This window comes from Rhinoraja longicauda, chromosome 14 (genome assembly GCF_053455715.1).
Source record: "Rhinoraja longicauda isolate Sanriku21f chromosome 14, sRhiLon1.1, whole genome shotgun sequence".
NCBI lineage: Eukaryota > Metazoa > Chordata > Chondrichthyes > Rajiformes > Arhynchobatidae > Rhinoraja > Rhinoraja longicauda.
The window spans coordinates 48,694,743-48,720,640 of record NC_135966.1 but is presented as its reverse complement, the minus strand read 5'-3'; the positions used below and the strand labels follow the sequence as shown (position 1 = coordinate 48,720,640).

The following is a 25,898-nucleotide window of genomic DNA, read 5'->3' as shown; positions in this document are numbered from 1 at the left end:
GATGTTGGGGAAGTCCAGAACAAGGGGTCACAGTTTAAGGATAAGGGGGAAGTCTTTTAGGACCGAGATGAGAAAGTTTTTTTTCACACAGAGAGTGGTGAATCTGCGGAATTCTCTGCCACAGAAGGTAGTTGAGGCCAGTTCATTGGCTATATTTAAGAGGGAGTTAGATGTGGCCCTTGTGGCTAAAGGGATCAGGGGGTAGGGAGAGAAGGCAGGTACGGGATACTGAGTTGGATGACCAGCCATGATCATATTGAATGGCGGTGCAGGCTCGAAGGGCCGAATGGCTTACTCCTGCACCTATTTTCCAAGTTTCTATGTTTCTATATGAAGATAGGTGGAGGGGCAGGTAGTGGAGAGAAAGCAGGGACTCTGCAGAAGGACTTGGACAGGTTGGGAGAGTGGGCAGAGAAGTGGCAGATAGAATACAGTGTAGCAAAGTGTTGAGTCATACATTTTGGAGGTAGGAATAAAGGGATTGACTATTTTCTAAATGGGGAAATAATTCTGAAATCAGAGATGCAAGGGAACTTGGGAGTGCTGGTGCAGGATTCCCAAAAGGTTCATTTGCAAGTTGAATCGGTAGTAAGGAAGGCAAATGCAATGTTAGCATTTATTTTGAGAGGACTAGAGTATAAAACCAGGGATGTAAAGCTGAGGCTTGATAAGCCACCGGTCAGACCATATTTGGATATTGTGAGCAACTTTCAGCCCCATATCTGAAGAAGGGTGTTCTAGCATTGGAGAGGGTCCAGAGGAGGTTTATGAGAATGTTCCTGGGGATGTGGGTTAAAATATGATGAGCACTGGGCCTGCACTCGCTGGAGTTTAGAAGGATGAGGGGGGATCTCATTGAAGGTTACCCAATAGTGAAAGGCTTTGACAGAGTGGATCTGGAGAGGATGTATCCACTAGTGGGAGAGTCTAGAACCAGAGGGCATAGCCTCAGAATAAAAGCAAGGCCCTTTAGAAAAGCAAGGTATTTCTTGAGTCAGAGGGCGGTGAATCGGTGGAAGTCATTGCCACAGATGGCTGTGGAGGCTAAGTCATTGGGTATTTTTAGGCGGAGATTGACAGATTCTTGATTAGTCAGATGTCAAGGTTTATGGGGTGAAGGCAGGAGAACGGGGTTGAGAGGGAAAGATAGATCAGCCATGATTGAATGGCAGAGTAGAATCAATGGGCCGAATGGCCTAATTCTGATCCTGCGACCTATGAACTTCTGGTGTCACGAACTTCTCAGTGGCAGAGAATTCTACAAGTTCTCTCCTCTCCAAATGAACCATTTCTCCTCATTCCAGTCCTAAAGTTCTCATCCGAAGTCCTGAGAATGTAACCCCCAGTTCTAGGCTAGTTGACCAAGGGAAACATTCTTCCAGCAAACAATCTATAGAACACCATCAGTATTCAGGCCAAACTCACCCCTTTGGGTAGTCTCGACACCCCATGAATCAGGTGGTGAACCTTTGCTGTGATAAGTACACACAAGAAAGGAGAGGAAAACTGCCACATTACTCAGGACGAGATATCATTGAGTTCCTATATAATTATACTAAGAGTTCCATGCTCCCATTCTCAAAGCTCTTTCAATAAAAACCAAAATACCTTCTGCCATCTTAACGGCTTGTTACATCTGCATGTTTGCTTTCAGGAATACAAAGTCCACCAGATCCTTTTGCACTTCAACATTTCCAGTCTATCGACATATATCTAATACTCCTCGTCTCCTGTTTTCCTACCAAAGGTGATGAATGTCATATTGATCCATGCTATGCTTTATCTGTCAGGTATTTATCCACTCAGTGAATCTGCCTGAATCACCTTGAAACATCTTTGCATCCTCTTTTCAACTTCATAATCATAACCAGTTTTTTTTACATCATTTATGCTTGCAGTAGAAATGTTACCTTGCAGTAGTGGTGTGCCTCAGGGTTCGGTGCTGGGCCCGCTACTGTTTGTCATCGACATCAAAGAATTGGATAAGAACATCCAGGGCAAGATTAGCAAGTTTGCTGATGATACAAAAGTGAGTGGTTTTGCAGATAGTGACGAAGGTTGTGAAAGATTGCAGCAGGATTTGGATCGATTGGCCAGGTGGGCGGAGGAATGGTTGATGGAATTTAATACAGAGAAGTGTCAGTTGTTGCATATTAGAATGTCGAAAAAGGGCAGGACCTACACAGTAAATGGTAGGTCTCTGGGTAGTGTTGTAGAGCAGAGGGATCTAGGAGTTCAGGTGCATGGTTCCCTGAAGGTCGAGTCGCAAGGAGATAAGGTGGTCAAAAAGGCTTTTCGCATTTTGGCCTTCATCAGTCAGAGTATTGAGTATAGAAGTTGGGAGGTCATGTTGCAGTTGTATAAAATGTTGGTGAGACCGCATTTAAAATATTGTGTTCACTTCTGGGCACCATGTTATAGGAAAGATATTGTCAAGCGTGAAAGGGTTCAGAAAAGATTTACGAGGATGTTGCCAGGACTAGAGGGTGTGAGCTATAAGGAGAGGTTGAGTAGGCTGGGTCTCTATTCCATGGAGCGCAGGAGGATGAGGGGAGATCTTATAGAGGTATACAAAATCATGAGAGGAATAGATCGGGTAGACACACAGAGTCTCTTGCCCAGAGTAGGGGAATCGAAGAACAGCTGACATATGTTCAAGGTGAAGGGGAAAAGATTTAATAGGAATCCAAGGGGTAACTTTTTCACACAAAGGGTGGTGGGTGTATGGAGGTAGTTGAGGCTGGGACTATACCATCGATTAAGAGACCGACAGATACATGGATAGGACAGGTTTGGAGGAATATGGACCAAGCGTGGGCAAGTGGGACGAGTGTAGCTGGGACATTGTTGGCTGGTGTCGGCAAGTTGGGCCGAAGGGCCTGTTTCCACACTGTATCGCTCTATGACTCTATCTAGTTTGCACATCAAAATTGTCCATGTATACTCGGAAGAGATGGAGCCACACGAGTTGATCATGGTATACCACTGAAAACATCTCAAAATGATCTGCTCATTCCTACACTGTTTCATATCTGTCAACCCATTTTCAATTCAAGGCAGGAGATTACCCTCAATCCTGTGTGCTTTAATGTTGGATCTCACCTCTTAATGGGCATTTTATCAAGTCCAAATACAGCACTCTATTATCTATTTATTTATTTTGCTCCCAAAACACTCTAGCCAATATGATTTCTCATTCATGAATCCACTTTGACTTGGTCCAGATGAGGAGGAAAATGGGGAATGAAGGCAGTTACTGCAGATGCTGGAATGTTGAGCAAAATACAAACTGCGAGAGGAGTTCAATGGAAACCTCCCTCCCTACCTGTATCTAGCTCTCATTTGGCAGGTGCGTAGGAAGGAACTGCAGATGCTGGTTTAAAGCGAAGATAGTCACAAAATGCTGGAGAGAAGGAATGGGTGATGTTTCGGTTTGAGACTTTTCTTCAGTCAAAAGAAGGGTCTCGACCCGAAATGTCACCCATCCCTTCTCTCCAGAGATGATGCCTGTCCCGTTGAGTTACTCCAGCATTTTGTGTTTATCTATCTATCATTTTCCATGCTTTGTCTTGCCCCTGCCTCTCTTTACCAGCATTCTCTTCCCTACTGTAATCAGTCCGAAGAAGGGTTCTGGCCCAAAACATTGCCTATCTATTACCTCCACAGAGGTAATTGACTTCTATTACCTCCACAGATGCTGCCTGACCTGCTAAGTTCCTCCAGCACTCTGTTTTGCTTGATTTTGTCCGGTCCCCTTGATATTTTTTGGTGCCAGTTACTGCACCTTTTATAACAGATTCTCGCAACTTCTCAGTTACAGGTATCTGGCTAACAGTGAAGAATTCGTTGCTTTCTTTCCAATATTTACTTGAAATCGTGGGATTATGTTTACTTAAATGCGCAGGGATGAGCCTTACAACCAAATTCCTACAATCGTGGGTGTCATTCCAAGACAAATCTGCCCCCAAGCAAGTCATTTGGAATGGGTTCATTATCTTTTTTTGGATGAATACAATTCCACACAATTTTAAAATGGAAACAAAGCTGGTAATTTTCAGGTTAGACAAATCTTCAGCAGAGACAGCTCTTAATGACTTCTTGAACAATCTCTAGTTCATGAAATCTGCCTGGTGGAGTTGGATAATTGACAAGTTTAATTTGTAATCCAGCTACACGCTTGATTTTGCAATCATTCAGTGAACATAATCATGATTTAAACGGATAAAGGGAAAGGACAAAGAACGGAGGCAGAAGGAAAATTGAAACCCATCCATAATTTAATCTCCAGCCTCAATAAACATTAGTTCTGATGCTCTTGGCATGGATGCTTTTGTCATGTAAATGAGTCCGAGGACAGCACTTCAGTGTTCCTGATAACGTTTCTTCTGAATACAATGAAAAATCCTCCACAGCTGCATAATCAGGCCTATCCAGTGCTGGTCGAGATAAGGCCGGTCACTGTTAAATAGAATTAGGTTACTAATTGCCAAAATCAAACAGCAAGTTTGCAACAGGCAAATGCAGCTAATCATTGGATATGCTGCTCAAGAAACAAGGAATCTTGAGCACAACTCAACTTACTTCAGTGACCCAGTGTGTCAGGAGTATCTCTGGAGGACATGGATAGGCAACAGTTTGAATGGCCTTTTTTTGTGGACCTCCATAGATGCTGCCTGACCAACTGAGTTGCTCCAGCTCTTTGTGTTTTGGGTAAGCTGTTCGAGTTGTTTTTTTGCATATCAACGGGGAAAACTGTGAACACAGTTCATGAATACAGATTGACTGAAATATTGAGATATTAGGGATGCAGAGTCTCAACTTGAAACAGCAACACTTCCCCGCCACAGATTCTGCTTGTCCCACTGAATTCCTCCAGCAGGTCGTCTATTGCTCCAGATACCAGAATCTGCGGCCTTTTGAGTTACCAGAGATATTTATTGAGGAGAGAAAACACGAACCCAAACTCTGATTGAATGTCGGTATAAATCATTTGCACCTCAAAAACCGAGAAGCCAAACTTGGAATTTAATATTGAATTTTCAATAAATGGGGGTAAAATATTGAAGAAATCAGAAAAGAAAAAAAAAGCTGCCCTCACAGTTACTAGCAGCAGATGCATTTGGAAAGGAAGCTATTAAATTACCACTTTCGGCATCATAACTTATCAACTCAGTTGTTTTGTGAGTAAAAATGCAAGATGTGATAAAGATGGCTGTTGATGGAGACTCTATATATAACATCTGACAACGCTATTTTAAATGAAAGTGAGGATTCTTGGAGTTGAAAGTTAAGTTGCTAATTTAGTCAAAGTGGAGAATAATATCAAGGGGTTCAGAACTTGGAATATTGTTACGTTTGACCTTCTAATCAAATTAGTCGGGTGCCGAACAATTTGGCTCACCCCTAACCCACTGTAATATATAAAGAGAACATTTCAATATATTTTAATAAAACCTCCCCAAATTTCTGTCCATGGACTTATAGTTGCAATCAATGATGAGCAAGAGCCTTCTCTGCCAGGACACCAACAATGTGGTGAAAGCTAAAATTCAGTCTGATGTCAGAACTAGAAAAGACCTCAAACTATGTTGGAGAGGCAACATGTGGATGATGTTAGGAACTAGTATCGAAGGCTGAACAAATTCAATTCAATTCAGTTTAGTTTATTGTCACGTGTACCGAGGTACAGTGAAAAGCTTTTGTTGTGTGTTATCCAGTCAGCAGAAAGACAAGACATGATGACAATTGAGCCATTTAAGGGAATAACGTTTAGTGCAAGGTAAAGTCTGATCAAGAATAGTCCGAGGGTCAAAGAGGTAGATAGTAGTTCAGTCTGAAGAAGGGGCTCGACCCGAAACATTACCCATTCCTTCTCTCCCGAGATGCTGCCTGACTTGCTGAGTTACTCCAGCATTTTGTGAATAAATACCTTCGATTTGTACCAGCATCTGCAGTTATCTTCTTATACAGATAGTAGTTCAGCACTGCTCTCTGGTTGTGGTAGGATGATTCAGTTGCCTGATTACAGCTGGGAGGAAACTGTCCCTGAATCTGGAGCTGTGCGTTTTTACATTTCTGTACCTTTTGCCTGATGGGAGAGGGGAGAAGAGGGAGTGGCCGGGGTGGGACTCATCCTTGATGACGCTGCTGGCCTTGAGTCAATGGAAGGGAGGTTGGTTTGTAAAATTCTGATAAGTTGCCATCTTAATTTTTCAGAAATCAAGATGGTTTGGCATTTTTCCCATCCGTTAATCGGTATGTGCACAAGTGGGCTCTCCATCCAGCCTGGGCCAATGGGCCTGAGTGCAGTCAGGATTGGAGGTCAGACCGCGGGTAACTGGAGCCAGGGGGTGGAATCAGGAACATGGAATAGCTGGAATCTGGAGCTTTGTATATTTCCTGCTCAGAATGTAAAATCTATGCTACTACATGTGACGTGTAAAAAGATGTGAATAAAAAGTGTATTTGGTTATTAATAAGAATACCATCCAATAGTTGAGAAAATCTACAAAGCTCAAAGGGTGCTGGATTATTAGGCTTTCACCGTCTCGTCCAAGTCCATTAAACAATGCAAACAAATCTCACAAAATTCATCTAATTGAAAAAAACGACTGATTATTAAAATATGGGAAATACAAGTCAACATAAGGTATTTGAAGTCTGAAGTAACGAAATGACTAAAAATCCAGGATGAGTTAGTAGAGTGGATATTTTGAGGTTTCCAGATAAAGCAATTGTTCAATGTGCTCATTTCTGAATAGCAATCTTGAGCCACTGAGTTGAACATCACCCAAATGTTAGGAAATTTGCTGTGGAGCCAGAGGTTATTGATTAACTGATGCGAAGAAGGGCCATGAATGGCAATAGTCCGATCCTCTCCAACCTCTCTCCGCAATTGCTCACGAGTTTGATCCAAGCCATGGAATATGTGAACATGTTCACCTCTCAACTAACTGGTCCAAGAAATCTCAAATGCCTTGCGTCAAAAGTTGACGATCGATAAGTTTATCCCGAAGAATTCATTGTCAGGATAACCCCCTTTTGGTAATCATTCAAAATCTTATTACAATTCATTCGGAGGTTGGTGGAAAGATTAAACGTAAGACACAAATTCTTATGATACTAGGATTGAGCTTCGTAAAGATAGCCAGGTTAGTAAAGTTGTCTTAGTACTGATTTCATGCTTAATTCATTCAGAGAGTTAATCATATTCAAACGAGAGTTTATCAGTTTGAAAACTGGAAAGTTGCAGTGGTATTAAACGTTGTGTGATCGTTTTATTCCCACACATTAGTAGCTAGTTGAAGACACTGACCAAAATTAATTGCCACCATATTTTCGATCTCCCTGATAAAGAAAGAGTATGAACTGTTTGAATATTTGTTTGTAAGCAGAATTAAGGTTGATATGCAATACAATACAATACAATATATCTTTATTGTCATAGAAACACAGAAAATAGGTGCAAGAGTAGGCCATTCGGCCCTTCGAGCCTGCACCGCTATTCAATGTGATCATGGCTGATCATCCAACTCAGTATCCCGTACCTGCCATCTCTCCATACCCCCTGATCCCTTTAGCCACAAGGGTCATTGCACAAGGGTACAACGAGATTGGGAATGCGCCTCCCATATGATGCAATAATTTAATTAGCTAGTCAGTATTAATTTAAACAACCCAATGAAACAAATTGTAACAGTTTTAAAACAGAATAAAGTGCAAGTAGATCTGTGCCAGATCACTGTGCGATGTGACCATCCGGCTCAGCAGGACCGGTTCATAGCAGCTATGGCCCTTAGGATGAAGCTGTTCCTGAGTCTGGAGGTGCGGGCGTAGAAGGTCTTGTATTGTCTGCCCGATGGAAGGAGTTCGAACAGACTGTTGCAGGGGTGTGAGGATGCTGGTGGCTTTTCTGAGGCATCGTGTGTTGTAGATGCCCTCCAAGGCTGGTAGCTGTGTTCATTTATCCCCACTCTTTGCTTTCTGTCTGTCAACCCATTTTCTATCCATGTCAGTACCCTACCCCTAATACCATGTGCTCTAATTTTGCCCACTAATCTCCTATGTGGAACCTTGTCAAAGGCTTTCTGAAAGTCAAGGTACACCACATCCACCGGCTCTCCCCTGTCAATTTTCCTAGTTACATCCTCAAAGAATTCCAGAAGATTAGTCAAGCATGATTTCCCCTTCGTAAATCCATGCTGACCCGGAACAATCCTGTTACTACTATCCAAATGCTCCGCAATTTCGTCTTTTATAATTGACTCCAAATGATGACTGATGTCAGTGCGACAGGACGGTAGTCATTTAAACAGGAGGTTACTGGTTTCTTTGGAACAGGAACGATGATGGGTGCTTTGAAGGAGGTGGGAACCACAGACTGACTCAGAGAGAGGTTGAAGATGTTGGTGAACACCTCTGCCAGTTGATCAGCACATGCTCTGAGGGCCCGCCCTGAAATAGGCCGCGGGATTTTTCTCTGCTCGGCGGGGGCTTCAGTGTCGGGCGCCCCGACGTTCAGCGGCAGCAGCAGCGACAGCGTGTTCGCCCGCCCCGGATCGCGGGGCTTGGGTCGGCCCGCTGCGGACCTTTCACCGTCCGGCGCGGCCTGGAACGTGGCAACGACACCAGCCTGACCGCGGGAGAAGATGGCAGGGGAAGGGAAAAGACATTCTGGCCTTCCATCACAGTGAGGAGGGGACTGGAGGAGACTCACTGTGATGGATGTTTCTTTTTTTTGTGTGTTGGTTGGGGTTGTGTAATTTGCTTGTTTTATTGCTTGTGTTATTGGACTGTGGGTGACTGAATTTCGTCCAAAAAACTTGTTTTTTTGGATGACAAATAAAGATATCTTGAATCTTGAATCTTGAATCTTGAATACCATCGGGCCCTGGAGCTTTGCGGTCGTTGACCTTTTTGAAGGACCGCCTCACGTCTGCCGTTTGTAAGCACAGATATGGCTTAACCCAGAGCTTTCTGATCTCCTGAATCCTTCCTGATCTCACCACTGACAACATATCCTCTCAAATCCTTTCATCACCCGAAGAACTCTGATCAGATGAACTTTAATTTTCGAAGCACAATGACATCACAAAGCAAATCTGCACAATTTATAATTGAATCTTCCTGGCCCAGTTTCATTTGGGTAACTCCTCCATCATGAATACATCCAATACACAGAACTTAATGCAGAACTGAACAAGTTGGGTTGAATGGCCTGTTTTAGAGCAGATTAGATTTTTTTTGTTTTGTTTGGAGATACAGCATGGAAACAGGCCTTTCGGCCCACTGAGTCGCGCTGACCAGCGATCCCTATACACCACACTATCTTGCACAAGATGGGCTATGTACAATTTTTACCGGAGCCAATTAATCTTCAAACCTGTCTGTCTTTGGAGTGTGGGAAGAAACCGATGCTCCCGGAGGAAACTCACGCAAACACAGGAAGAGTGTACAAACTCTGTACAGACAGTGTCCGTAGTCAGGATCGAACCCGGGTCTCTGGTACTGTAAGGCAGCACCTCTACCGCTGCACCACCGGGCTGCCCTTGGTGTCGCCCACTGTGCCAGCTCTATGATGTTAACTCTAGGTTTGACTGAAGCTTACCTTCATTTAACTATATAATGTAAAACTTTGCGTAGGAAGGAATTGCAGATGTCAATAGTCAATAGTCAAGTTTATTTGTCACATACACATAAATGTGCAAATGTGTTGGATTACATCGAAGATACTCAAGCTACACATAACATGCTGGAGTAACTCAACGGGTCAGGCAGCATCTCTGGAGAAAAGGAATAGGTGATGTTTACAGATAAAACTTTACTTAATTTCCATTTTTGTACATTCCAAACCCCTTGGAGATAAAGATCAATATTTATCTTACCATTTTTTTCTAACATTTAAATATTCAATCAATATTGCTTTGCTGATTACGTAGGAAAATATTTTTCTCAAGCTATTGTTCCAAAATCCTCAATGGTGCCTCCTCTAAAACAGTTAATGGACTTTAAAATTATTTCGAGAATCTTACAGCACAGATTAAAGCAATTTGGACTGCAATGCATTTGCAGGCCATTGGTAAAAGCTGTGCAATTAATCTCAATCCTCACTCATTTCCCAATATCCTGCAGTATGGATTTTTACATTGAAGACTACGTCATAAGGAGGGTCTCGACTCAAAACGCCACCCATTCCTTCTATCCAGAGATGTGGCCTGTCCCGCTGAGTTACCCCAGCATTTTAAATATCTTTTTTACATTAGTATAGTTTCCTTCATCTGGGTGCCTCAAAAGGTCGGTCTCATAATGTGTTGTTTTAAATATGGTTGCCATGGTAAATTCTGAAAACACAGAAGTCTTCAGTTTATTTTAAGCTCAATGCAATAAATCCCTATTCGAATAATTTATGTAGACTCTGTTACATGCAACAGGGAGCCAAAGGCCGACCAGAAGCTTAAAAAATACAAATAGCCTCTCATGTCTGATAATTACCTGGGTTTGCATGTTGAGAACATGTTTCCCAGAGGGAGGACTTGAGCATTAGCCTTCCAAAGAATAGGCCAGGTTTGGATCCAAACATCAGAAACTAGATATTTAACCCAGTTTAACCTTGTGCAAAGATATGTAAAGTCAGTTTAAGCTGAGACTGCCCATAATCAATACAGTGACATATGAATGACGAGGCTTAATGGGAATTTTGAACTTCATTTAAATTTCAACAAATACCATCTGATGGAGACTAATGATTCAGATCAATAAACGTATGCAGAATATTTTGGATCCATGGCATAGCTACTTCTGGTTAACATGAGGAAATGTCAAATATTCTTTTCTGAAATCTGCTGGAGCTGTAAGATTCACCAAGCTCAGAAACATATTATGCTTTATTAGCGAACTAATGTGAAACCACAATGAACAATAATAACAATGAAAGATATTCTGTAGTTAAGTTCCCCCTGTGCACTATTTAATTTCATTGATTAATGTGTTGGTTGTATATTATGTTGGCAATTATACAAACTGTTTGTTAACTCCTTCATTAAAAGTGAATGATTCTACTAAAGTAGTGCCGTTGGGAGCTTAATAGAAATATAGAAATCACTGAATAAAATTTTAAAAACAGAAACTAAATTACTTTGTTATTAAGATACATTTTATGTGCTGTTTGTCTGTTAATATAGAGCTTGAAATGCAAACAGATTGAAATGCTCAGGATAATATAAAGAGCAAATGAAGTCAAACTCAAGAAGCACAAACAGGAGAGATTATTTCTAATATCGTAAAGTCAAAGTTTAAGAAAAGGCAACATTAGTAAAAATTGTTAATATTCGATGCACAATAGAATAGGAACACAAACACAGGAAAATTGCAACCATATGCACACATATAGTTGTTTGAGAGCCCATCTATTTACTAAAACTCGTTTGTTTGTTCCTGAACTACAGCTAAAACGGTACACCATAGTGCAACAATTTTAGGCCCACCTTACTCACCATCAGCCCTTTGGTGCTAATGGAAGAAATGTCATTGAAATCAGTGTAATATTTTTTAAGTTATTCACATTTTAACGTTTAAATCTATCTCCTAGGGAGGGAGGGGGGAGGGAGGGAGAAAGGGAGGGGAGGGAGGGAGGGGGGGAGGGAGGATAAAGGGGGTTGAGGGGGATGGAGTGGGGGGGAGAGGGAGGGGAAGGGGTGGGGGAGGGAGAGGGCGGGGAAGGAGGGGAGGGAGAGGGGAGGGGGTGGAGGGAGGGGGAGGTGGAGGTGGAGGGAGGGGGAGGGGGGTGTGGAGGGAAGGGGTGGAGGGGGGGGACAGGAGGGGGGAGGGGGGAAGTGGAGGGGGAGTGGGGAGGGGGGACGAGAGGCTTTGGGCACAACGTGTTCACTTGGTCTAGTATGTTACTAAAAGGCCAAGTGTAAAACAGATATCAACAATCATCAGAGACACAAAATGCTGGAGTAACTCAGCGGGTCAGGCAGCATCTCTGGAGAGAAGGAATGGGTGACGTTTCGGGTCGAGACCCTTCTTCAGACTTCAGTCTTCAGTCTGAAGAAGGGTTTTGACCTGAAACATCACCCAATCCTTCTCTCCAGAGATGTTGCCTGTCCCGCTGAGTTACTCCAGCATTTTGTGTCTATCTTCGGTTTGAACCAGCACCTGCAGTCTCTTCCTACACATCAAGACTCATTGCTTTGCCAATCAGCTGGAAACACATACCAAGTGTCATTGATTTGAGCCGTAGTAATAATTCCATTCCAGAAAGGATTCCATTTGTTGTGCAGATGAGGAAAATAGTTGTAGACAGTCAACTGTTATCATTTGAAAGGGGATTTCTGTAAAGGTGGTGATGGTAAATTCAATAACACGTCGAACAGATACTGGTGAAAGAGCAATTTTAAGGATTATGAGGGATAAAAAAGAAGAGGATGGGAAATGAGCTAGCCTGAGCATCAGCACATGGACATTGGCCTGAAAGGCCTCTTACTGACCAATATCATGCAATGAATCTTCAATGGTGATCTAGATAAACGAGATGAAATGAGCCATGGCTGTTCCTCATCCATGCCTACTTGGTGTACATTTAATGGTTTCTTTTCAGGTGGACTTCAATTGGTTTCTGGTGGAAAATAATTGGGATTTGGCTTCACGCTATTGTCACTTATACTTTAATATTATTTTCTGAATCAAATAAGTTGGTGTTTCAATAATATGGCCTTAACCTGCTGCAGACATTTACATATCATTATGTCAATTCAAGAGAGACTAACCTTAAACTGATCTCAAATGTGATTCCTTAAAGTTAGTTTGGCTGAAGCTGCAGGCTTCTGCTATTTGGGGGCAAACACAACCTGTTTTTTACAGTGCACTAATGCTCAACTGATCGCAGTAGCAATTAAAATATTCTCAATAGGTGAAGCAAGATATTTAATAAACTGCTGAAAGTTAATGTAAGAAAATAACTGCAGATGCTGGTACAAATCGAAGGTATTTATTTCACAAAATGCTGGAGTAACTCAGCAGGTCAGGCAGCATCTCAGGGGAGAAGGAATGGGTGACGTTTCGGGTCAAGACCCTTCTTCAGACTGAAGTTAATAGTGAGTAACGGTTTATTTCATCTCGAGATCAGCATTTAGCCTTTCTTTGTATGTAATGAAAAATGTAAAAAGAATTCTAAAAGGAATTTATTGCATTGGACAATAAATGAACAGCTTCTCCATTTGCAGGGCGATGGTGACCATATTGAAAATGATACTTAGAGAAGCCAACTTCCTCGTGATTTTCACCTGGATATGTTCCCAGTGCCAATGGACAGAATACTGTTCAGCATTATTCCTGCACTTCCTGCACTATGTTACAGGGGTTGCAATAGAAAACTCATTGCTTTCGTAATTGGATCTTATAGAAACTTACAAAATTCTTAAGGGGTTGGACAGGCTAGATGCAGGAAGATTGTTCCCGATGTTGGGGAAGTCCTGAACAAGGGGTCACAGTTTAAGGATAAGGGGGGAAGTCTTTTAGGACCGAGATGAGAACGTTTTTTTTCACACAGAGAGTGGTGAATCTGTGGAATTCTCTGCCACAGAAGGTAGTTGAGGCCAGTTCATTGGCTATATTTAAGAGGGAGTTAGATGTGACCCTTGTGGCTAAAGGGATCAGGGGGTATGGAGATAAGGCAGGTACGGGATACTGAGTTGGATGATCAGCCATGATCATATTGAATGGCGGTGCATGATCGAAGGGCCGAATGGCCTACTCCTGCACCTATTTTCTATGTTTCTATGTTTCTATGTTTCTATGTACTCACGTGAAATAGAGTCAAGAGTGATTGATTGTCGTGTGTCCCAGATAGAACAAAGAAACTCTTACTTGCAGCAGCACAACAGAATATGTAAACATAGTGCACTGTAAACAATACAATGAACGAGAAAAAGATTCAGTGTGTATATATACACATATACATACACAGACACACACACACACACACACACACATATATGTGTATATAAATATATATAATATATATATATAATAAGTATATATATAAATATATTTCAACTTTAAATAGTTCCTCTGTCCCTCTCTTCCCCTCCCCCTTCCCGGATCTCCCACTGTCTTCCTGTCTCCACCTATATCCTTCCTTTGTCCCCCCCTGACATCAGTCTGAAGAAGGGTCTCGACCCGAAACGTCACCCATTCCTTCTCTCCTGAGATGCTGCCCGACCTGCTGAGTTACTCCAGCATTTTGTGAATATATAAATATACATATATATATATGCACATGCACACGCACACATACGTACACAAACAAACAATGATAGTACAATAATAACACCAATAGTCTATGTAGTTCAGGGCTTAATGGAGGCTGTAGTGTTTAATAGACTGATGGCTAGGAACTATCCAAGGATGTTCCCAGTACATGCACCATCAATGAAGAAATGGGTGGAATTTTGTAGGAAAAAAACTGCAGATACTGGTTTAAATCAAATGTAGACACAAAATGCTGGAGTAACTCAGCGGGTCAGGCAACATATCGGGAGAAGGAATGGGTGACGTTTTCCTACACATCTTGCCGCTCCACTGCGAATCCTCCTCAAGGTATGTCTACTTTGAAGAAGTTCTCCTCCTCTCTTCGACGAGAGTTTAGCAACATGCTCTCTCACTGCTCCCCCTCTGTGATTCCTCCTGCCCTGAGTCTGAAGAAGGGTCTCGACGTGAAACGTCACACATTCCTTCTCTCCAGGAGATGCTGCCTGACCCGCTGAGTTACTCCAGCATTTTGTGTCTACCTTGGGTGGAATTTTGGACATCCCAAAGAATTGAGCTGAGAGGAAGAAGGGAATGGTTTCCCAAATCGTTCCCACACAAAGAATGTAGTGCAATATAGAACATTATTAGTAATATTATTAACACAATGCAACCAAATGATTATGTCCTGGCAAAGAAAGACAATGGAAGGAAGGAATCTTCAGGTATTCATTAACTGACAACATTCACACCTCTCCCTCTGTATAGCCCCAATTGAAAAGAATAATCTTGTAACAAAAGTGCAGCGACTTTTTATTTTCCAACATGCCTTCTTCACATGACCCTGGGGAAGATTACCGATCAATGGAGAATTGTTGACATTTACCCCTGAAAACTGATCAAGCCCTTAACGTAGCAAAGAAGCTTTCATTACATTGCCTGAAGAAGGATTTGGGCTCAGGTTCCAACGTCTCTCTCAGGTTAACAATAAAAGGGAAGTCAATGTAATTGACAATGTATGTGATATATATGCTGGTCGTCCTCTCTATGCTACTAATATATTTTTATTTGGCGGCAGTTCTATTTGATCTATCTGTATTTTTTCCCCCAGTGTAGAATATGACTTTAGACAGCAGGAGGGCAGATTCCACCATGTGCTCCGTGACCTGGAAGCCGAGGATGAAGGTTCACAGCATCAGCATCTATCCAGAGGGAGCGCTGACAACCAGACTAGCCAGAAACAGGAGCTGAAGAACAAGGCACGCAAGCCGAAGAAAACATGTTTTTGGTGTCTGTGAGCATCGGCTGTCAAAATAACTGCCACAAAAATAGTGCTTTCTCTTTCCCGTGTGATTCCTGGGAGATCAAGGGCTGTTGATGGGACATTTTCTGCATTTCAAGGGAGCTGCAGCCAGTTGGATTAGTCAGGGCAAGTAGCTCAGCTCCCCCAGGTATTTGCACAGGGGCAAACTATAGAGGTAAGACAATTTGCACTGAGACCCCCTTCTACTGCTGCGGCTCTGTGGAGCTGCACAGTGTAGGCGACCCAATGTCATCTGATGAACTCAGGCTGATGGATCATTTTAGAACTACGTCCAGTTAATGCAGCACTCTGACTGATAATGAGTTTATTTTTGATTAATGAACAGAGGAGAACGCAGCAATAAATGGATGCAATGGAGCATTTAAGCTTCCGAGTTAGCAAGTAAAATCAATTCAGCCCAATAATAATGATTGCAGCCTCATTCATTATTGACAAAGGAGGAAGCATGCACATTCTGGTGTTTTTAATGGTCACGATCTTTCTGCTTTATAATGTCAGATGCAGCATTACAGTTCTGTCCCACTGTTGGTGTCCAAGCAGTGCCTCTTTTGTACATTTATAAGAAGATCGGCTTGTGCTAGATAGTGAGTTGAAAGCTGAGCTCCTTGGTCACAAATGTCATGACTCAAATCCACCCAAAACCCAAACCCTCTTTCTGGCAGGGGTCCTTTTGTCCTGCATGTTCTGCACAGAAACAAACCATATGGCCCGCTAGAGCCAAGCACTATATTTGTGTTCCACATAAGCTTTCTTTCACCTCGCCTCAACTACATTCTATCCGTTCTCCTCCATGGTAATCTCTTTAAGTATATTTTTACTCTTCACCACAACCACTTCCTGCAGTGGAAAGGGCCTCATTTCATCAGTTGCATTTGCTATATGAGATGCATCATTTGATAAAGACATAAACGTTCGCAAAGCTGTCATGAATCCCAAGGAGTGGCCATAGTGGGCTTTTAGATAAGAGCCTAAAAATAGTCAGTGCAGGGACATATCTGTCTCATAATTAGGGCGGCACGGTAGCGCAGCGGTAGAGTTGCTGCTTTACAGCGAATGCAGCACCGGAGACTGAGGTTCGATCCTGACTACGGGTGCTGCACTGTAAGGAGTTTGTACGTTCTCCCCGTGACCTGCGTGGGTTTTCTCCGAGATCTTCGGTTTCCTCCCACACTCCAAAGACGTACAGGTATGTAGGTTAATTGGCTGGGTAAATGTAAAAATTGTTCCTAGTGGGTGTAGGATAGTGTTAATGTACGGGGATCACTGGGCGGCACGGACTTGGTGGGCCGAAAAGGCCTGTTTCCGGCTGTATATATATGATATGATATGATATGATATGATGATAATGACCCAGGTAATCAGGTGAATGGCTGCATCAGCACTGACAAAGTGAGAGAGCAAGTGAGAGAGCAAGAGCACAAAGTGAGATATTGTTATGAGCCCATTATTTGTTGATTGCCCCAACATTCTCAACCGGCATTTACAGGGTAGTGGGTGATCTTGTAACAACCACGGCCAACCTGTAGGTTTAGAAAACTGCAAAGAATGCCGCAAAAATGTCCTGGGGTGCTTGCAAACAAAAGGGATAGGCTCGAGTGCAAAACAATGCCTTGTTAGAGGAATCGAGAGCAGACAAAAGGGGTGGATTGAAGACACGAGACCCTTCAGCAGCTCAGATCTACGAGCATGGTTGAAGCAAGAGGCTTCTTTCAGAGAGTGTGGGCAAAGCAGGACGCTCGACAGAGACACTGGTTTGAGAACCGCAATGCCGGTTACCACAGAAACACAGATTCTGCCAAACATTATAACAGTTGCTGCATAAACAAGCTATTTTAGAAATGTTCAACGTGATTTTATCTTCTGATACAGACCTAGGCAATGCTAAAAAATCTAAATGTCACACATTACGTACCCACACTCAGTTCCTCCCACGTAACAAAATGGACTTATCTGCTTTTACCACACACTGTCCCCTCACTGGCAGGTTAAGGGTTTAAACATGAGGCCATTGCTTTTGAAGGCATGGAACAGAAGATGAATTTGTATAAAACACTCATTTTGTTGAGACATTTTCAGATTGGAGTCACAATACTGGAGTTTAGTTCAGTTGAGAGATACAGGGGGAAACAGGCCCTTCGGCCCTCCGAGCCCGCACCGCCCAGCGATCCACGCACTTGGGAATCACTACCCTACACACACTAGGGACAATTTTATATTTCATACCAAGCCAACTAACCTACAAACTGTCCATCTTTGGAGTGTGGGAGGAAAGCGGAGATCTCAGAGAAAACCCACGCAGGTCACGGGGAGAACGTACAAACTCTGTACAGACAAGTACCCATAGTCAGGATCGAGCCCAGGTCTCTGGTGCTACAAGGCAGTAACTCTGTCACTGCACCACTGTGCTGCATGTGGAGTCATGGAGTCAACTGTCTCTCTGGAACACTGTCTCTACATTTATTTGAAAATTCATTTTCAACATGGAGGTGTCTCTGTCAAAGTTAATATTTATTGCCCTTATAAATACCAAACTATGGAAGGGCTAACCGTGTAACAAGGGCAGCCATGATTCATTGCATTGCGATCGCTGGTTACTTGGAAAACAAATGCTGTGTTCCAACAGGAGAGGATAGAACTGCTCAGAATTTGGAAAGGATTTAAGAAAGCAAGCGGTGAATTATTTCTCTAGTTTACATAAGCAGTAACAAGAGATGTGCACGCAGTATTAGCATCAGAGAAAGAGAATAGGAGACGAGTTATTATGGATAAGATTATTCATGTAGATGACACCAATATAAGCAGCATAAGAGACAGTGATTGCAGATTACACTAAAATGGATAGCATCGGTATAGCATCGGATAGCGCAGCGGTAGAGTTGCTGCTTTACAGCGAATGCAGCGCCGGAGACTCAGGTTCGATCCTGACTACGGGTGCTGCACTGTAAGGAGTTTGTACGTTCTCCCCGTGACCTGCGTGGGTTTTCTCCGAGATCTTCGGTTTCCTCCCACACTCCAAAGACGTACAGGTATGTAGGTTAATTGGCTGGGTAAATGTAAAAATTGTCCCTAGTGGGTGTAGGATAGTGTTAATGTACGGGGATCGCTGGGCGGCACGGACTTGGTGGGCCGAAAAGGCCTGTTTCCGGCTGTATATATATGATATGATATGACATCAGGGTGGCATAGTGGCGAAGCGGTGGAGTTGCTGCCTTACAGCGGCAGAGACCCGGGTTCGATCCTGACCACTGGTGTTTGTCCATACAGAGTTTGTATGGTCTCCCTGCGTGGATTTTCCCCCGGAGTTCCGGTTTCCTCCCACACTCCAAAGACGTACAGGTTTGTGGGTTAATTGGCTTGGTAAAATTGTAAATTGTCCCGAGTATGTGTAGGATAGTGCTAATGTGCGGGGATCGCTGGTCGGTGCGGACTCAGTGGGCCGAAGGGGCCCGTTTCCTTGCTGTAGCTCTAAAAATAAAAATAAAAACGAAACTATCGTAGATAGTGAAGAAGGAAATCAAAAATTACAGGGAGATTTTGATCACTTACTTTGGTAAGTGGCCCGAGGAATGGAAATGGTGTCCAATTCAGATAAATGTGAGGTGTGACATTTTGAGAAGTCAAACCAGGATAGGACTTCCGGAGTGAACGGTTGGGCCGGGGAGTATGTTGTGAAACAGAGGGATCGAGGAGTATAAGTACATAGTTGCCTGAAAGCAGTGTTGCAGGTAGACAAGGGTGGTGAAGAAGGCTTTTGGCATACTGGCCTTCATCAGTCAGGTAACGAGTACAGTTGGGATGCTGTGTTGCAGTTGTACAAGACAATGGTGAACCTATTTACAATAGGTGCAGGAGGAGGCCATTCGGCCCTTCGAGCCCACACCACCATTCAATGCGATCATGGCTGATCAATCTCAATCAGTACCCCGTTCCTGCCTTCTTCCCAAACCCCCTGACTCCGCTATCCTTAAGAGCTCTATCTAGTTCTCGCTTGAAAGCATCCAGAGAATTGGCCTCCACTGCCTTCTGAGGCAGAGAATTCCACAGATTTACAACTCTGACTGAAGAAGTTTTTCCTCATCTCCGTTCTAAATGGCCTGTCCCTTATTCTTAAACTGTGGCCCCTGGTTCTGGACTCCCCCAACATTGGGAACATGTTTCCTGCCTCTAACGTGTCCAATCCCTTAATAATCTTATACGTTTCGATAAGATCTCCTCTCATCCTTCTAAATTCCAGTGTATACAAGCCTAGTCGCTCCAATCTTTCAACATATGACAGTCCCGCCATTCCGGGAATTAACCTAGTAAACCTACGGTGCACGACCTCAATAGCAAGAATTGCCTGAAAGCAGCTCCCTCAATAGCAAGATTGTCCAGAGGAAAAGTATCATCTATGTACAAGAATGTTGCCAGGACTCAAGGGGTGAGTTATAGAGGGGGTTGTGCAGGCTGGCAGTTCTTGTGCAGGAAACTGAGGTGTGATATATATATATATGTATATATATATTCATCTTATCTATGGCCCTTATCATCATATATACATATATATATTTATATCACAAAATGCTGGAGTAACTCAGCAAGTCAGGCAGCATCTCAGGAGAAAAGGAATGGGTGACGTTTCGGGTCGAGACCCTTCTTCAGACTGAAGTCTGACAGACAGACTGATCAGTCTGAAGAAGGGTCTCGATCCGAAACGTCACCCATATATGTGTGTGTGTGTGTGTGTGTGTGTGTGTGTGTGTATGTATATGTGTATATATATATATGTATGTGTGTGTGTATGTATGTATGTATATATATATATATATATATATATATATATATATATATATATATATATATATATATATATATATATATATATATATATATATATAATGATAAGGGCCATAGATAAGATGAATGCAACCATTCTTTTTCTCATGGATGTGGAATCAAAAACTAGAGGGCATGGGTAAAAGATGGGAGGAGAAAGATTTAACTAGGACCTGAGGGGTAACTCCTTCACACACATGGTGGTGCATATATGGAATGAGTTGCCAGATGATGTGGTTGAAGCAGGTACAATAACATTTAAAAGCCATTTGGATGCGTACATGGGGAGCAAAGTTTAGAGGGATATGGGAAAAACATTGACTAATGGGGTAAGCATAGATGGGCATCTTGGACTGCATGGTTGACTTGGGTCAAAGGACCCTTTGTCCATGCTGTCTAACTCTGTGCCTATTATAAAGAATTTTAACACTTTTTCAAAAGTAACAACTGAAATTCAGGCATCAATGAAGGGGTAGTTAATAATATTTGTTGTTTGTATTAATTCAGGGAAGGTATGGTCTCTGGTCTATGGCAAAGTCCTTATCTATTGCCCATTCTTACCCTTAACGATGTTATAGTGACCCTTCTCCAGATAGATGTGGTTTGCTAGGCCACCTCAAAAGGCAGTGAAGAATCAAACACATTGGAACTTACAGACCAGAACACGAATTGCAGATTTTCACAGAGAAACCAAAGCAGTTAAATTATTCTGAGAAGTCAACCTTTCTATTGTTATAGACACAAAAAAACTGGAGTAACTCGGCAGGATTGGCAGCATCTCTGGATAGAAGGAATGGGGGATGTTTGGGGTCCAGACCCTTCTTCAGACTGAGTCAGGGGAGAGGGAGATACAGAGATAAGGATGTGTAAGGTGTGAAATCGAGACAGCGGGAATGGAGATCAAGGAAAATGTAGCATAGATCATTGTCAGCTCAGAGAAGGTAACTACAAAGCAAACAGAGATAAAATGTAAATGAAGGCAGTCAGACTAGGCAGAGAACTGGGAAGGGGGGAGGGATGGAGAGAGAGGGAAGACAAGGGTTACTTGAAGTTAGAGAAGTCAATATTCATACCGCTGGGGTGTAAGCTGCCCAAGCGAAAAAAGAGATGTTGTTCCTCCAATTTGCTCTGGGCCTCACTCTGACAATGGAGGACACTCTATTCCATTGTTATGGTTTTATATTGAGAACTGTTACACTGAATTCACATTCTGCAGCTGCCATTCTATGAGTTGAGCCTACCCTTGCCAACAACGGTCTCATTCTATCAGGAAACTAGATTGCATCTTCCAGCCAGTGGCAGAGGACACAACAAGCTTGGTGCAGTTTGCTCTGCAGTTCGCCCCTGATTCTGTGCCCAGTGTGAGCATTGGAGCCAAGCTCTCCTGCCATCTGCACAAAGCAGCAGGGTGCCTCGGTAACACTGCTATTAGCTTCTCTCCACAACCAGATGTATTTTACATCTTAAAGTTAGCATCGCATAATAACTGGATTCCCGGAGTTCCATAAATCATGCTCCTTGTCTGTTCCTGCTCATTGAAAAAGCTAAGCTCACTTCTTATTCCTTTCCCATTGCTTGCAAACACATTTCTTTATTAAGCTTACTACTGAAGCTTCTTCCACAGCCATTATCACCACACCGCCATTTATTTTGGGCAGTGCATTCCAGATCACAAATTTGTCTTCATCTTCTCTCTTGGCTGAAGCATAAATCTTGAAGTCCTCACCGGTAGAGTCTTTCCCTAAGAGCTACATGAAAATCCCTCACAATTTTGAACATCTTGTTCTCTCCAACAACTCCCCTGCTGCAAAGGAGAGCAATCCCCGTTTCTTTAGATGTTCCATGTATCACATTGCCAATGGCTTCCATTAATCATCCCGCTACTAACCGCTATGCAAGAGTGGACTCAATACTCCGAAAAAAATGGAACAGCCACTTGCAAATTAATTAACATTTTCAACTCGATAATGCTATAGGAAAAACTGCATGTATTAAATAATGTACCCCCAATTTGAAATTGATCAATGCCGACAAGATTTTTTTAAATGCTCCAGAAATCCACCTCTACTTGGTTATCGATGCTGGAAAACATTTCGATTCTTATTTTGGTTTCTCAGACTTTGAGATTGCTTTTGCTGTTATCTCTCCTACAAAGTCTCCAGGAAATGTCAATACTGTGAAATAGCGTCATGGGTGTATCTATAAATCTGTTTTGTTTTCAGTATCATACGATGTGAACTGATAATAAATGTGAGGTTAAGTGGGTAATCCTGGATGAATGCAATGTATTCGGACCTCGCTTTTACCTATAATTACTCTTTTGACGAACAGTCCAGGGTAAATGAAAGGCCAACAAGTGAGGGGGAAGTCGGGGTAAACAGCACTGGCCTGAAAGTGAACATCAGTTTGTGTTCAGAAGCTGGAATATCAATGAAAGGGATGAGATAGAACATAGAACAGAACAGCAAGGGATCAGATACTTTCACCCACAATGTTTGTGTCGAACACGATGCAAAGTTAAACTGATCTCATCTGTCCATACACGATCCATATCCCTCTGTTCCCTGCAGTTCCTTTTGCCTATCCAAAAGACTCAATCACCGCTAATATTTAAGTTTTGAGCACAGCGAGAGCACAAAGAAGATGAATAGCTTTTGGATGGAGGGAAGAAAAATGGAGGAGTTCGGAGAAGCACGGAGTAATCTATCTGTGAATCTTTTATCAATTCCATTTACTTGTGATTGTGACCTGTCCAGATGTGTGGAAGACCTATTCCAAAATGGCGGTGCTTCTGAAATCACGATCGACTTGAGCCTTGCAGAGGGGAGAGAGTAACCAAGGTAAAGGTAGCATTTAATTGTGAATTTCACTCAGTCTAAGGAGAAATAAAGAATGCAACCCAGTGCTTCTCAAAATCAGAGATCACAAGCATAGACTGGAGGAGATTTCATGACAAACAGCCTAGATACTGTAAAGCATGTGCTCTCAATGCACAGGCCTAATGTGCAAGAGACATACACATTGGATTGTACAAGACCAGAAATTGTTCTGAAACTTGAATAAAGATGTTTCACACTTGATCCTCAACCAGTGCCAAGTCAGGTGATCTCCATCACATTGACTGTAAACAAACGACACCAAGCTGGTATGGAGCATTCAAATAAGCTTGGGAGTTGCTCCGAAACATTTGCCGGTCATTCTGGCTGGAAGATGTAATTTTAGTGGGTGTCAAGATGGAGCAGACTGACCTGGATGATGATACCTGCTCTCTCTTCCTTCGCATCCATATATAGATCAACTATATGAACCTCACACTCACACATGAAGTCTGGACTATTGAATGCGTTACCAGAGCACTAACATGTCAGAAGAAAATGTTCTGACATTAGTAATGAAGTCTGTCATAAATGGTTAGATTTGCCAAGGAAAGAAAAAAAATGTATTCTATCAGTTGTTAGAGATTGATATATTGAAGTATATTTTGAAAAATATGAATGGGAACGAAATAGAAAAACTGAGAGTTATTTGTGATCCTGTAAGATATGTTTCTTACCTTAGTAAATAAGAGTAGCACTTCTGCAAAAGGCATGGGAGGCACAGTTGAATTTGTATACTGTCTGTACAGTAGAGATTTTCTTTGTATGGCATTGAATATAATTGTACAATACATTCAAGCAATGATATTTTTAAAAATATGTCATTTTTCATTTGACTTTTCATTTCCCACTGATCAGTCTGCCGCTTCTGCTGATCAACATCTAGAAATAAATATTTGTTCCACACGAGCATCTGATCATGCCAAGATCTAAAACCACCTGCGCATGAATTTCTTTGGGACTGCAATGATTTTTGTTCAATACTAGACCAAGTTGGGCCCAAACCTCTCCTGCATTGGTGCAGTACCCTCTCCTCTCCCTTCCCCCCCCCTTCCTCCCCCCCTCCCTCCACCCCTCCCTCCCCTTTCCCTCCCCCCCCCTCCCTCCACCCCTCCCTCCCCTTTCCCTCCCCCCTCCTCCCCCCTCCTCCCCCCTCCTCCCCCCCCATTACCCCCCTCCCCTTCCCCCCTTCTCCTCCCCCCTTCCCCTCCCCCCTTCCCCTTCCCCTTCCCCTCCTCCTCAACCCCCTTATCCCCCCTCCCTCCTTCCCTCCCTCCCCCCTCCCTCCCTGGGAGATAGATTTCAACTATAAAGTGTGAATAACTTAAAAAATATAACACTGATTTCAATGACACTTCTTCCATTAGCACCGAGTAAGATGGGCCTAAAAATGATTGCGCTATCGTGTACCGTTTTGGCTGTAGTTCAGGAACAAACATACAAACAAACAAGAGTTTTAGTATATAGATATATAAACCAGAGCTTTTATACTGCAGCAATGTCCCCATATTACCCTTGAGCTTATTAATTAATGTTCTAGGAGAGGTTGATCATGAAAGAATGCTGTACAAGACACTCAGCATCGCTGCCAGTACTGTATGATGCTGGTAATGTAACCATGAATGCCAAAGCTTTACAGTTCTGTAATGAACCTGAACAAACATGGAAAGAAATTAAGACAGCTGGTCTAATATGTGTCTGGAAAGATGGATTTTGAGAACACTTTTGAAAAAGCTATTTTTCAAGAAGTAGCATTAGGTTTCATTGTCCACCCGAAAAACACTGCAGAATGCATTCACTATTCTATCGGGGCTTCTGCCACAGTACAGCAAACTGGCACAACTCCAACAAGCTGGTCAGGGTGCCGATGAGATAGTTGAGGCAGGGACTATCTCAACATTTACGAAACAGTTAGACAGTTAGATTTTTTAATTTTTTAATTAGATTTAGAGATACAGCGCGGAAACAGGCCCTTCGGCCCACCGAGTCCGCGCCGCCCAATGATCCCCGCACATTAACACTATCCTACACACACCAGCGACAATTTTTTAAAAACATTTGCCCAGTCAATTAACCTACATACCTGTACGTCTTTGGAGTGTGGGAGGAAACCGAAGATCTCGGAGAAAACCCACGCAGGTCACGGGGAGAACATACAAACTCCTTACAGACGGCGCCCTTAGTCAGGATCGAACCTGAGTCTCTGGCGCTGCATTCGCTGTAAGGCAGCAACTCTACCGCTGCACCACCGTGCCACATGGCACATGGATAGGAAAGGTTTGGAGGGATATGGGCCAAATGCAGGCAGGTGGGACTAGTGTAGCTGGGACATGTTGGCCGGTATGGGCAAGTTGGGCCGAAGGGCCTGTTTTCACGCTCAATCACGCTATGACTCTATGACTCTAATGCGGGTTAAATCCTGACCTCTGGTGCTGTCTGTGTGGAGTTCACATTTTTTGCCTACGACCGCATTGGTTTTCTACAGGTTAACATTTTAATTGGCTGCTTCGAGTTGCTCTGAGTGTGTAGATGAGTGGTGGAATCTGGGAGGAGTTGATGGGAATGTGGGAAGATTGAATTGCGGTTGATATAGTTTGAATGTACATGGCAGCGTAATGATTAATATGGGCTCAGTA

At 42.8% G+C, this 25,898-nt stretch overlaps 2 protein-coding genes across 4 annotated transcripts in view; one reads left to right on the top strand and one right to left on the bottom strand.

Moving 5' to 3' along the window:
* The window catches only part of LOC144600250 (dedicator of cytokinesis protein 2-like), a 706,150-nt gene that overhangs the window by 373,840 nt on the left and 306,412 nt on the right, over positions 1-25,898 (bottom strand). The window lies entirely within an intron of this gene.
* LOC144600251 (protein INSYN2B-like) overlaps positions 1-25,898 on the top strand; it is a 99,634-nt gene that overhangs the window by 67,995 nt on the left and 5,741 nt on the right. The window contains exon 4 of one of the 3 annotated variants that reach the window (XM_078411811.1): positions 15,359-20,170. The exons of 1 other annotated variant lie outside the window; for it this stretch is intronic. In XM_078411811.1, the coding sequence (XP_078267937.1) occupies positions 15,359-15,545 (187 nt within the window). In that variant the 3' untranslated portion in view covers positions 15,546-20,170. Of the gene's footprint in view, positions 1-15,358; positions 20,171-25,898 lie in introns of those variants that run through there. One more of the 3 variants, XM_078411814.1, reaches the window with a different exon arrangement.